Here is a 13,777-nt window from a genome sequence, read left to right as displayed (position 1 = left end):
AACGATGAGTTAACATGGAAAATTGAACTTTGGCTTATATAAAGCTTCTAATATCTAAAAAACTGTATATACATTTAAATAGATACAGTAATTAAATTTATAACTGAATTTAAAAACTAGGAAGACTTACCATTAACAGCTTTTTCATAATTTTTCCCCAGGTTTACTAAATTCCGTAGCCCAGGATTGAACTGTTCCATAACATTCTGATGATCAGAAAAAAAAGTCATATTATAATAAAGAAAACTCGGTGCCTGCAATAACTACATGAAAATACTGATTTGAGTCTCCACAGCATAAGGCGACACTTGTCTTATACTGCAATTAAAAACCTATAGCTGGCCCATGTCAGCTGACTCAGGGTTGTGAGGTTCTGGTAAGGGACTGTTTAATCGCAATGCAGACTGAGGGAGGGTCCCAGAGTCCAAGCTCAGCCAGAGCCCAAACATCTACACTGCAGTTGAACAGCCCCTGAGCCCGAGCAGCCTGAGAGAGCGGACATGGGCCAGCTGTGGTTTTTAATTGCAGTGTAGACATACAGATCCAGATTTTAAGCTCAGATGCATGGCACATACTACACACACCTTGAAAATTGGCTACTCTGGATGTTTGATCTCAAGAGGATTTTTTTTGGAAGCTGGGCATCCAGGATTAGAATATGGGAACAAAATTAACCTCTGGCCTAAGCAGTGCAACACTACCAATTTCAATGGATTTGTGCCCACTTAAGAGAGCTGAATCTGACCTTCTCTCTAACTTTGGTAAGAATGCTCATATATTCAAGACTAGAGTTTACACAAATCCTTTTTTAACAAAGGAGGGAAGGAGAGGTAGGAGTGAAGGAAAATCCCTTTTCTCTATCACTACCTAAATATTTTAAGTCAAGGAAAAAGAATGCTGGCTGCTATTCAGAATTTGGATATTCCTTTAAAAAAATACATTGTTTTCTGACTAGAGATATGACTGGAGATGACTTAACACCTTCCAGTTATAAACAATACTGTGATGGGCCTGCTGAAAGATTTTTTGAGAGTTGCAGCATGGCATTTTGAAAGAGTAGTTCACACATTTAATTTGAAAGTTCAATATATCGTATGGTGTCAGTCCAACTTGAGCTACAGTATTTCCTCCAAAACGTAAAATGAAAATGACTGGCTTCCTTTAAGGTGAAACAAAAACAAACACCACTGCAGCTGCTTTTGTCTTTAATACAATTATTTTGTCTGGAGCGACTAAGACTAGAAATCCAAAAACACATAGCATGATTGCCTTCATAAGCAGCAATTTCTATAACATGAAGTAGCAGTAGAAACTGCCATTCACAATTCAGGAAAATAGCTGCATTTGTCCAAAATAGAAAAAGTTACCATCCACAAAGTTGAGAACAAGATTTAAACTCTCCCAAATTTTAGAAATGCCTCCCTCCCACCTCTCAAAAAATGGAAGGAGAACAGCAGCATATTCCTTCAGACTAAGATTTTCAAAAGTGGCCACTGATTTTCAGTGCCAAAAGCAGAGACATCTTGAAGAGGCTTGATTTTTCAGAACGTCCACCCTTGGAAAATCAGGCTCTTTAAAGGTGTCTCAAATTGGGTAATAAAATGGGAGGCACCCAACATTACTAATTACTTTTGAAAAAGTTGGCTCCAGTGTTTAGCTACTTGGAAGGTTGCTTGAATGGTAATCAAATGGGTTTAAATGGTTGTGGTTTAGCTGTAATTCAAATAGTTCCCCTTTAATGTTTAAAGAAAAAAGGAGGGCACCTGATCTTGCATTCCTTACTCATGCTAAACTTCCACTGATGTAAACAGGACTTATGCCTGAGTAAGTAACACAGAACTGGCTACATGTTACCATATTACTGGTTATTTTAAGCTGCCAGCTTCAATATTATGACTCCTTGTTTCCCCCTTGTATGTCGGATATAATTCCCCCTATATGTACATTTAAAGAAATGTGCTCTTGATATCCACAACTATTGAGCAATTAATCCTCACAATATATACTTTTATTTAAAAAAGTTAAACAGCTAAATTATTTTCTGTGGCTCACCGAGATTTTTCAATGTTTATAATTATAAATGTAAAATTATCTTAAGCACTCTACAAGCCCTTATGCCAAAGCAATGCTAGAATTCAAATATCACAAGGAGAGAAATATAAAATTATTTTGTATTCGAAGTTCTGCATTATCAATTTTAAATTGAACAGTTTTAAATGTAAGTGGTTGGATGTAAAATATTTCATCTTTTTCAAACGTTTTTTCTGTGTTGGTTTGTATAGGAAACCCAGCAGCTGAAAAGGGTCTTATATTAGCAACAAATACATTTTATTATTATGAGTTTTGACTTCAACTTATACATATGTAACTAAAATGGGTTCTGCAAGTCCTTTCTTTTCCATTTAAAAGTAACCTTTCCATTTTCTGATATATTTCTATATATGATGCATCAAATAAAAAAGAATAGAGATTTTTACAAAAATCAGTGTTACAGGTTCTGAGAGAACCTAGAAAAAAAAAAGACCTTTTAATAAACTCTAAAATCTACAAAGTAAATCTATGAAGCCTTCAATGCTACAATACAAAACACTAGAAACAAACAAGAACCATTCATTATATATCTGAAAACTCATAGTAATTAAACAAAGGAGTTTATGTCCTGAAGCACTGGCATCTTTTTAGATATTAGTCAAACAGCTGAACTTTGAAGATCAAGGTGTTCAGAATAAACACTTTCTGTTTAACAGAAACACCAGCCAGCAATGAAAAAGTCTAAATCTTTTCTCTGCTGTACTGGTAATATACTGGCAAATGTATGTCTATTTAGTACATGCAAGGACCAAGAGAATGTGATAAGAACATTTTTAAAATTTAAAAAATAATTTGGGAAGAAAAAAACCAAATTGTCGTCTTCAGACAATGTCATTCAGACATCAAAGAAGAGAGCTTTTTTTTTTTTTTTTTTTTTAAAAAGGAAGCATCAATCAACAATGAAAGCTAGTCAATTTATAAAGAAAAGAATGAATTAAAATTAGTTTCAAGTCCCACCACATATTTTCCTTTTTCTAGAAAAAGTCCACATAGAGAACAGGAAAAACTAACTGACTGCACATGAGAAACAATGAAAGTGACTGACACACAAAATGCTATCGAGGGAGGGAGGGAGAGAGAGAGAGAGAGAGATATGCTTTGTTATGATCTTGAGTGTTTCTTGTAACAGCAGGTAGAATATTTTCAAACTCACTCTTTGACTACCAAATGTATAAAGATTCTATTATCATTTTAAATATCCTTGACTGTTTATATTTTATTGGAATGAGAAAATTATAGGTCTAGATACTGCAGTCCTTACTCAGGCACAGCTCTCACTGAAGGCAGACTGTAATACAGCATCCTAAGGATGTGTAGACAAATGTATGGCAGTGACTAATGTCACACTAAAGCCCTGTCAGACAAGTCCGTTTTGTAATACATGCTGTAATTTTTTTAGTTTCTGTTCACACACTTAAAAGCATTTTTCTTACAGAATTAGACTCCATCCATCACTGATTCACCATGTTGATGATATTAGAGGCAACAAGACTCAAAGGGATATCTTTAAACTTTTCCCTCTCCAGTAATGCACGCGTGTACACATACACACACACAGCCATCAAATACATTTATTTTTCTCTTTAACTTACAGACTGGGCCCAGGTACTCTCATTGCTAGCAAAATATAGCAGGGAAATATTGATTGCACATCCAAAGGGAGGCATTGGCAATGTAACTGCTTTCCTCCAGCAAATGGTTGCTTACTAGACACATGATCACACAACCTACTTTTAGTACTGATAAAGTTCCCAGCTATTGCCATATCTCTGACCTTCCACTTCTGTGTAATGGTACTGAAAAGTTTGTGTTTGGTCTGGCAACCACACTGCCATTAGCCCTTATACTCCTTTTATACCATTCAATTTAGCTTTCAAACTGGGTAGACCAAGACTGCCCTAGCTGCATTGTTCATCTCCTCCTAGACAGTCAGAAATTAAGAGCCATAGCATTTTTATTTTTACAGCCGTAAGTAGATTTCAGTATCGACCATTAAATTTTGTTGATTCACCATAGGCACTGGGAAGCGTAGATAAAATTATGATAGTAGAGTAGTTCCACTGAAGTACAGAGTGCTCTCAAGAAGAGTTCCACTATATCACCCTTTCTGCTCATGATGTATATGGGGCTACTGAGAAAGTTAGAGACAATTTAGCCTGCCTTAGTGGAAGACATACAACTCCTGGATCTTTTCTCCATTAGACCCAGATGTGGCTGGAAGCCTTTACACTGCCACAGCAGTTGACTGTTAGCAGAAGTGCTCCAGCCAGTCTGTAGATTTCAATGCTTGAGGAATGGAGACAAGATATTCCCAGTGGAAGGTCTTCTGCTCTGGAATTTGCTGCTCTGATTCAACACACTGGCCATAGGTAATTGACTGACATTCATGGAGCAGTGTGCAAAGCTCATCTGTTTTCCTCAGTCTTTTGCCAAAGGAGATGGTTGGTGGGAATTGTTCAGCATTACTTTGAGGGTCTTGGGGGAAGAAAACTGGGTGTCCACTAAAGGTTATCTGACAGCATGTTATGCATTTTATTTTTAAAATTTCCTACTCAGACTCAGATTGTCTGACGGGTAGATTTTAATAACCACAAATAAAAAAAAAAAAAAAAAAAAAAGGCAACTGAATCCATTAAACTGGGTTTTCTTCTGTTCAGTACTAAGGAAAAGTATGATGAATCCTATCATTTTAAGAGAAGAATCTCAAGACAAGCAAAATTCTGATCTGTTTAATGCAACTTGGTTTGTAAAGTAATTAGACATTCTCTGTCCTGCCCCCAAAAAGTCCCACAAAAATGCTGAATATTTTTCAAAAAGAAAATGGCTTTATGTTGGGATGAGCTGAGACCTACAATTCCCTTTGCAGTTGATGGGAACTGCAGGTGCTCAGCGTTTTTCAGGTCAGGCCCAAATTTTATGTCATGTATGATTTTACATGTTGCTGAGATTTCAGATTTTTAAAAAGTGATTGCTTTATTTTTGTTCAACTCTAGAAGTAGCAGAAAAGTCACCCAGAGATAAAACACTGGATTAAAAAAAATCATTGGCAGAACATGCTTTTTTTTAAACATCCAAGTGTTTTATAACTTCCGCTATTTATAATCTATGGAAAGAAACATGAAAATGAACGTGACAAATGTCATTTGCCACTTTTCACAAGACTTCAGTGTGAAAGTTTATTTTGACTTCAAAATTAAGTCTAGTAAAAGAATATAAAGAGGAATCTTGGAAAAAAAGCAAATCTCTAAAAATAAGAGAACTTCTACTAATATTAATTATTTGTTTTACAACAGAGTGTCTAGAGGCCCCAAGTAAAACCAGGAACCCATTGTTTGAAGCACTATACTAACACATAAAAAGAAATGGTCCCTGCCTCAAAGAGCTTCATCCAACTAGACAAGATCACACGATGCCTTAGGGCTTGTCTTCCACATACTCTGCCGCTGTAGTACTTTAGTGAAGATGCTACTATGCCAATGGAACAGCTTCTCCCATCTGCGTAGTTAATCCACCTCCCTGAGAGGCAGTAGCTATGTTGATGGGAGAAGCTCTCCTGTTGACATAGTACTGTCTAAATCAGGGATTAGGTCAGTATAACTACATTGCTTAGGGGTGTGGATTTTTCACTCAGTCCAGTGCCTATGCTTTGGTACCAAAATGCCTCTTATCTATTCATAAAAATACTTAACTAGAAGAGAACAATAGACATATAGTCAGCTTATACACCTTTGTGATCTTTTGGATGAATGGAAATTTAGTGGGAACGTATATTCAAAACAGACATCAGGAAACATCTTTTTATGCAAAGTACAATAAAAAGGCAAAATGACCTGCCATGAAAGAGTTTGAGAAAAATATACTATGGTCATTCAAGAAACAATTATATTGAGTTGTATTAGAGGTCACTGCTGGGCGCCTTCAACTCCTATTGAAGTTAATGGGAGTTGAATACGCGTAGCATTCTCCAGAATCAGCCTGATAGCAAGGAACTGGAATTAAAAAGAAATGAACCTCTCTCCCTCCCTGTGTGAGTGTGAGATATACATATTCCTCAATTCCTGCTACTATTATAAACAGTGTTAACCTTCAAAACAAATGAGGCCTATTGTAGAAGTTCTTTCCTGCAAATGCTTAGCTTTGCTTTTTATTTTGAGACCCACCTACTCAAAACAATAACTCAGCAGGTATGAACACAGCTAAACAATACCAGTAGCTTCTGGTTTACATCCTGCTTTAACAAAAAAACCTGATAGATTACTAAATATATAGCATGTGTGTTTCTGTGTTTAAAATTTTACATTTTCAAAAATTATAAACTTTACTATTTATATTATTACAGTTAGTTAGATATTCAGTTATAGCAAGACTGAGCCATAACTTAGTAGTTATTAATTAAGTTTATATTGGACTGATTACAGGTGTGTTTTCATATTTAAAGGAACTGCAGATTACATTTAGAAGATTCCTTTAATATGGCAATTATGTTTGGAAATACTCTTGAGATTTCTTTAATTGACTCAAATAGGGGTCACAGATATAAATGTATATAAAACAAATCTTATACTGTTGTACTGTGCTTAGTACAATCATGCAAAAAACGTTTTGTGTCTCTATTAGGGCCCAATTCTCCTCTTCATTAAGAATCTCATCCTGTCCCATTGAAGACAATGGAAACTTTACCATTGATGTTAATGGGTGCAGAATAAAGTCCTAAACCCATTTTCTACTGGTGTAATGGTTACAGTGGTGTAAAATAAGTTTAACAAAGTGAAAAAATTAGGATCCCAGTGTTTATTTAGACTAGGTGAGATCTCATGATTGATTCAGTCAGCTTGCCAAAACTTTACTATTTAAAGAAAAAACACAAAGTGTCATCCATCAGTATGTTTCAAATATAAACTCTTTTTTAGGAGGTTATGAACATGTGACCCAGGAGGAAATCCAGGTCCAAATGAAGCATTAAGTAGGCACAACTCCATTGTGGTCAGTACAGATATATATTTTACACGTAGGTGGAATATGGCTCCTGACACTCAAGATCTCAACCTGGGAATGTCTTTTATATTTTTAAACAAAATTTTAAAAGAAATTTACTTTAGGTTTCAATAAGTACAAGACAATTGTTTTTGATAAAACATATTTTAGGTTGTTAAGTTGAGTTGTTTTTTAAAATGAATGTGGCAGGCAGTCCATAATCTTAATCACTGGTCCTTTTTTCTTTTAAAGGAATGTAAAGTAATTATTGTCAAGATTCTTAACTATGCATATATAATTACATACTTACATGACAAACCATTATTGTCTACCAAGAAAATATAATTGTAAAATTCCATATATTACCAAAAATAACCTAACATTCCCTGGAGTAAACAGGATATTTTAAAAACTCTATGCATTTAGAGTGATTGCTATAGCTTTCAGGACAGTAGTATACAGTTTTAAATCTAGGACAAATAAACACCAGTGAACTAATGGGGCTATCGCCCCATCAAGAGTTCTGGAAACCTTATAAGCCAGCATGAGTGGCTTGTGCCGTCACTAGAATATAGAAATGGAATTATAGCTTCCTTATTCAATGTTTTCTTGGTTATCATTTTGCATAATACGTGATCAGATGATTCACTGGCAGTTTTCCCTAAACTGCTGCTAGCATGCAGTCACATTGTTGAAAGACCACTGCATTCAAATGAATGGCATAGTCTACCTGGGGTCACACTGTGCTGTCTACCGTCATGCAGAGCCTCCTGATTCATAGAGTGCAACATCACTCCAGTAAATTATTAGGGTTGTGTGCTAAGAGAGAGGTTGTCTGCCTTTAAATCATGGGCTTCCACACCCCCAACTTTCATCCTGCATGTGCCATGTATCAGATACTCAAAAACTTTATAATACCTAAAGAACAAGAGAGCAAGATTAAGTGTCAATCTCAACTCTGAATTTCTTTGCTTTTGTTGATTTGTGGCTTTAGTGTGGCTGTGTAATAACAATGTTGATCACTTTTTCTTTTTATATTGCTGTTAATACACAAATGATACCCCAAAGAAATAAGAGTTGATAAGGTAGACTGTAAATTCATCTTTTAGCCATTCGGATTATTTGTGTAAATATGTTTAAGAAATTCATACAGTGTGTAAATATATATTTAAAGGGCATCCAACATATGGATAGTGATATTAATACACAACAAGGGGGGCAGGGTGGAAAATAGAGAAGCAAAAAAACCTTTAATTTTCCTTTTCTTTTCTACAATCTTTCAGTTCCCCTTCAAATTAAGATTTTTTTTAAGGGTGAAAGCCTATCATTGGTCCTGCAAGCCATATGTCCCACCATTTCTCAATTCCTGTAGTCCTGTCACAAACCTGCATTTGTAACATTACAATTAACTTTCAGAGTTTCATCCTGTAACCCTTCACTCGAGAAAATGATCCTATTAGCAATAGACATACTTGTGTGATTAAAGGGTTTGCTGATTTAGTGCCTGAGATGGTAACTGTGATGTCACATATACTAGAGATTATGTAAGAGACAGGACAAGATAAATTGTAGAGGAGAGCTTCTATTTATACACAAAGAACTTGACCTCCTTCCAATTAAATCAATGGTAATTTTTGCCCAAATGTGCTATTTTTAAGCTCCATAGACATAGGTGCTTGAACTAGAGGTACTGGGGGTGTGACAGCATCCTTTGACTTGAAGTGGTTTCCATCATATATAGGGTTTACAGTTTGGTTAATGGCTCTCAGCACCTCCACTATACAAATTGTTCCAGCACACTTACTCCTAGTGATCAAACAGAAAACAGAACATGATGCAACATAACTGGACTAATTGCAGGAATAAAAGGTTGTAGGATCAGCCTTAAATGTGTGAGATTAACAAAATAAAGGGGGGGGGGAGGGAGAAGGAACCCTTCAGGAAACCGTTTGAGGGATTATAAACAGTAAATAAAACAATTTTAAGTGATGAAAACATACCTTTACAATGTCTTATTATTGTATGTATTATCTTGTATGAAAGATGAGAAATCCTTCATTTGGGCTCAAATGCTAATGTTCATATGTAATTTGACTCATAAGTGCTTTTGCAAGTTTGAGCACTTTGTCTGGTAAGAGAGAGTATGCAAAACTTGAGATTATGGGCCAAATAATGCACTTGTCTCTCAGCCAAAATTCTGGTTTTAAAGAGAGTTTTTCCTGAGTGAGGATTACAGGATTTGATTCAGTATGATTAAATTCAGTGTGTTTAAACACAGAGACATGCAGAAATGGTAAGTATAGATAGCTGTTGAGTTTTTGAGAAGATACATTAGTTTACATACTTATTCTGAAACTGTAAAAACAAAAGCATTCTGCAAAAAGCAAAACACAGATGTGTTTTTTGAAAAAACCCAATTATTAAAATTGAACTATCATTATTCATAGTTCAGATACTTCTAAATAAGGCTCATTTGTGGTTGGCTGTGTGTGTACATTTTCACCATGTATATTTTGTATCCAATAGAAATTGATTTATTACAGGCTTTATCCTATACTTATGATGTAAATTACATTTTTAAAAAACTTTAAGAAAAATTTCACACCCCTGAATTTATACATAACTAATTAGCTTCCAGACCTACAAACAGTTAACCATAGCCCCATTTATGAAATCAGATTTACAGAGATGGATTCCTCTGCCGAGCTCTAGTCTGGGTGGGGCTCTGGATCAGTGCATGAGTGGATCCCTGTGAATCTGATTGCAAGGGTGGGGCCTATGCCAATAACTTTATTCAAGTGCTTAAACATTTTTAGGCTTGAGCCTCTGGTGAGAATCACCATTCATAAAACAGAAGCAGTAAAATACTCTATCATAAATATGTGCTATGTGAATTACTGATAAGATTTATTTTATTCAATAATTTTAAACTCTTTAGGGTAAAAGAGCTTTTACACAGTGTGGATTATATTGCAATATAGAGTGTTATATGCAAATATCTATAAACAGACTTCCCATAATTTGGGTTAATGGTTGTCATATTGGAATATGTATAACCCATAATCATTAATTTTTCATAGATGTATCTCACACCCAAAAAAGCAAAACGCAAACCAACAGAGAGTCATAAGCTTAGCTGAAAAAAGGGAAAACTCACAGCACAAAATATTTTAATTAATGCAACCCTGTTTATCATGTGAAACTACAAGGAGCCAACCAACTATCCTTACTGTTATCAGGAAAGTTTTTAAAACAATTTTATTGTATTTAATTTAAAAAAAACCAAAAACCACCCCACGCCATTCTTCTTCTGTTGCGTGGTGTGTGTGTGTGTGTACACATCATGGAGAAAATTTGCTTAGGCGCAGCCTGGCCAGGTAAAAGATCCTGCCGGGGGGGAGCGGTGTGTACCAGAGGGCTGTGTTCTCATCAGCAGGGCTATGCTGAGGTCTGCTCTATGTTTTTGGAAGGAAGAATAACGCAGGTATCCCACCCCCTGAGCTGTGCCGCTGAAGGGTGGGTGCCCTTTCTGCTGTCAGCTGCCCGATCGTCTCCCCTCAGGGAGGGCAGGGTGTGCCCAGGCAGGGGTGCCCCATCTGCTCTCTGCCCTGGCTGGAGGGTGCCCCTGGGACCGGCTTCCGAGCTGACTCCCTGAGCCCCCCCTGTCGCCGCGGGTCGGCCCGGCCCTACTCACCTTGTAGGTGCTCTCCGTCAGCTTGTTCACCTCCTCGGGATCCCGAGACATGGTGCCTCGGAGACGGCGGCAGCGCCTCGGGCGGGAGAGGAGGAGAAGGGAGCGGCGGCGGCGGCGGCTCCTGGGGGGGGGCCGGCGGAGAAAAACTTTCTCCTCGGGGAGCTGCTGCGGTGCCCCTCGCTGCCGGCTCGGCTCTCAGCCCGGCCGCCGCCCTAGCAAAGTCCCGGCGGACGCGGCACCGCAGCTACCTTCGCCCAAACTGTCAAACTTGCGGAACCAGCCAGCCCGGCCCAGCCCAGCCCGGCCCGGGAGCGCTGCCGGGGCGGAGCCTGAGAGCTAGGGCCGCCTGGTCGCTGGCCGGGCGGGGACTGCGGGGGGTGGGTGCTGGGTAGGGCAGGAGGCTCCGCCCCTCACCTGAGCCACCGCCTGGCGCAGCCCTTTCCCTCATGTGGGCCCCTTCCCGCGGGGCCCGGGGAGCTTTTGAGCGGCTCTAGGGCGCGGTGACCGGGTGTCATGGCATGGCAAAGTCGCCCCCGGGCACGACATGGTGGCACCACGACAGCAGGGGCCGGGAACAGCTTCGCCAGGCGGCGACCTCCCCTCGGATGGCTGGACGTCAAGGCCACTCAGAGACGTGGGGGGCCCGGCGCCCGTGGTGTGTCTGTGCGCCCTCCCCTGCCCCCGTGCAGTGTTCGAGCACCGCGCTGAGGTGAATGGATGTACCCGCACAGCACTTGGGAGATGGGGAAAGGTGACAGGCCCAGCCACTTTACCGCGGGATACTGAGGCACAAAGAGAGTGAATCGCTTGCCCACAGCCAGCCAGCCTGGGCATTAAACCTAGGTCTCCTGTGTCCTAGCCCAGTGCCTGACCAGCAGGACCACCCTGCCTGGCCCTGAGTTAAATTTAGAGCTGTGCAAAGAGGGTAATGGTGCATGATGCCCTCCATTGCCCATAGCTAAGGAAAGGGGCTCAGGCATGGCAGCAATAAAGGGAGCTTTTCTTTTGGAGGGTTTATTGCAGAAGCTTCCTGCAGGGAAGAAGGGATTAAGACACTGGTGCCCAGGTTAACCACTATTAGGATCATAAAAGGTAATTGGAAATTGTGGAATGAAATTAAGATTAGGAGAGTACCAGGAAATTCTTCCAGATAGAGCAGTGTAAACTGTGACATAAACCCCATGCCTTTGGACATGTAAAACTAGACTACAAAATTCTAGTACATGTACAATAGGGAACAACCCAGCCTTGGCAAGAAATTGGAATAGATAACCTAATACTTCTGGCTCTAGAGTTGCTGATCAGCTGGTTTCAATCAGCATAGTTTCACTGAAGTCAAAGATATGCCAATTTACACCAGTAGAAGAGCTGACCCTATGATTCTCTTCTCCTTCTTCTTGTCATTAATTAACACAATGCAAACTCCCAGTCCTACTTTATATTCAGGCCTCTTGCATATTAGAGGTCATATGAATTGGGGGAGGGGAAGGGTGGTAGGACTCCTTGGCCTTGAGTGATTTTCATGTCCCTGATACTTGCTCTCACCCCTCTACAGTCTCTAGACTGCAGACTGAGTGTCTCTTTCATCACTCATAACTCTCTAAAAATTATGTTCCCACTTAGAAAGAGTTTGTCTTCAGGCTTAACAGATTGTTTTAATTAAAGAAAACTTGTTAATTTTTTTCCTGTCTCTACCTCTTTAAATGTTGGACTCCCCCATCTGGTGTTGACTTCTTGTTTTTCATGTCACCTTGTTGCCGTGGTGAGATCACAAGAAGCAAACAAGAAAAATTGGACTTAGGACAGAAAGGCAAATGTTGGACTCTAATGTGGGAGGAGGCAATCAAGTTTCAGGAGTTGTAAAACAAATTGTCATCAAGGTGTTTATGCCTTTAATTCTTCCTGCTGGGAAACAGTGACGTGTGGGAGCATTATCTTGAATACAGCTAATGTGGTAGGAACAGAAGGAAGTTTATGGGGCATATCCCACCCTTCTAAGCAAAGTCTTCTCAAGCCTCTGGTATTTATTGTATTGATAGCATTTTTGTAATATACAGTTTACAGTACTGTCCTGATTACTGTTCTTAATAATTTGGGGCCCAATTCTTTACTCACTCTGTGTGGTACATACAGATAGTTTAATTAAACCAAATGGGGCTATTTGTGTGAATAAGGGTGAAGAATCAGGCCATTATTTCTATACCTTTTATAGCATCTTTCAGCCTGCTGGATTTCAAAATGCTTTGCAAGTGGAGAACCATATTCCGCATAACTGCTCTAGAGGTTTTCAGAGTAGGTGCTGAGATGAAAGGGTGCAGAGAAAACCTCCATCTTGCATCCTAGCACAACAGCCAGGAGATGTAAGTCACCCCAAAGGAGATGAAGAGGAGAAGAAGCCATGGCTCCCTTTCCCAATATTGCACTGGCCAGTGGAACTGGTAGGTATGTGGGGGAGAGGGGAAAGTATGCTGTACCCTCTAAAAGAGTGTAGCAGTGATTCTGCTATCCCCGTACACTGGGGAGTTCCAGAAGGCTTTCTACAGTCAATGTGAGTCTGTACCTAATTAGCATAAGAGAGCCCCGATAAATAGATTAGCTGTACATGTAGGTCTGGATTTTCATTTACACGTAAGGCCCCTTTATGCCACTCTGGCAGTGTAAAGGGGACCTAAACCTTTAGTATAAGTGAGAATCTGTCTCACAGGGTTTACCTCACCTGCCACTCAAGTGCAACCACTTTTAGGGTACATCTACACTCCACCTGCAGTATGCATTATGTAGATATACCCATACTACTACTTCTTTGTATGGCTGATGTAAATGTAGAGCAACAACTATTAATTTTACATTCAGATGGTTAAGCCAGATAATTGTATCTAGAGTAGCAGAGTGTATTACTGTGGGTATGTCTACTGTGGGTATGACAGTACTGTAAATTGTGTATTACAAAAACGCTATCAATACAATAAATTTGCTGTTGTCAGATCAATTTATCCGGATCGACTGAGCGGAAGTGAA

The 13,777-nt window shown here is 39.1% G+C and overlaps 1 protein-coding gene and 2 long non-coding RNA genes across 4 annotated transcripts in view; 2 read left to right on the top strand and 1 right to left on the bottom strand.

Moving 5' to 3' along the window:
- Positions 1-382, top strand: part of LOC137155021 (uncharacterized) — a 29,934-nt gene extending 29,552 nt beyond the window's left edge. Inside the window, exon 3 of the long non-coding RNA XR_010920326.1 lies at positions 162-382. This is a non-coding gene — a long non-coding RNA (uncharacterized lncRNA). The remainder of the gene's footprint in view (positions 1-161) is intronic.
- Positions 1-10,933, bottom strand: part of BAIAP2L1 (BAR/IMD domain containing adaptor protein 2 like 1) — a 64,783-nt gene extending 53,850 nt beyond the window's left edge. The window contains exons 1-2 of one of the 2 annotated variants that reach the window (XM_067550932.1): positions 10,760-10,933; positions 131-206 (exon numbers count right to left, since the gene is read on the bottom strand). In XM_067550932.1, the coding sequence (XP_067407033.1) occupies positions 131-206; positions 10,760-10,810 (127 nt within the window). In that variant the 5' untranslated portion in view covers positions 10,811-10,933. The remainder of the gene's footprint in view (positions 1-130; positions 207-10,759) is intronic. The other variant, XM_067550931.1, reaches the window with a different exon arrangement.
- A 257-nt stretch (positions 10,934-11,190) lies between these two features.
- Positions 11,191-13,777, top strand: part of LOC137155280 (uncharacterized) — a 95,822-nt gene continuing 93,235 nt past the window's right edge. The window contains exon 1 of the long non-coding RNA XR_010920399.1: positions 11,191-11,468. This is a non-coding gene — a long non-coding RNA (uncharacterized lncRNA). The remainder of the gene's footprint in view (positions 11,469-13,777) is intronic.

The sequence above is a fragment of the Emydura macquarii genome, unplaced genomic scaffold (assembly GCF_026122565.2).
Source record: "Emydura macquarii macquarii isolate MOO-44397 ecotype Brisbane River unplaced genomic scaffold, CSIRO-AGI_Emac_v2 contig_1348, whole genome shotgun sequence".
NCBI classification, from domain to species: Eukaryota; Metazoa; Chordata; order Testudines; family Chelidae; genus Emydura; species Emydura macquarii.
This window is presented reverse-complemented; position numbering and strand designations above follow the sequence as displayed.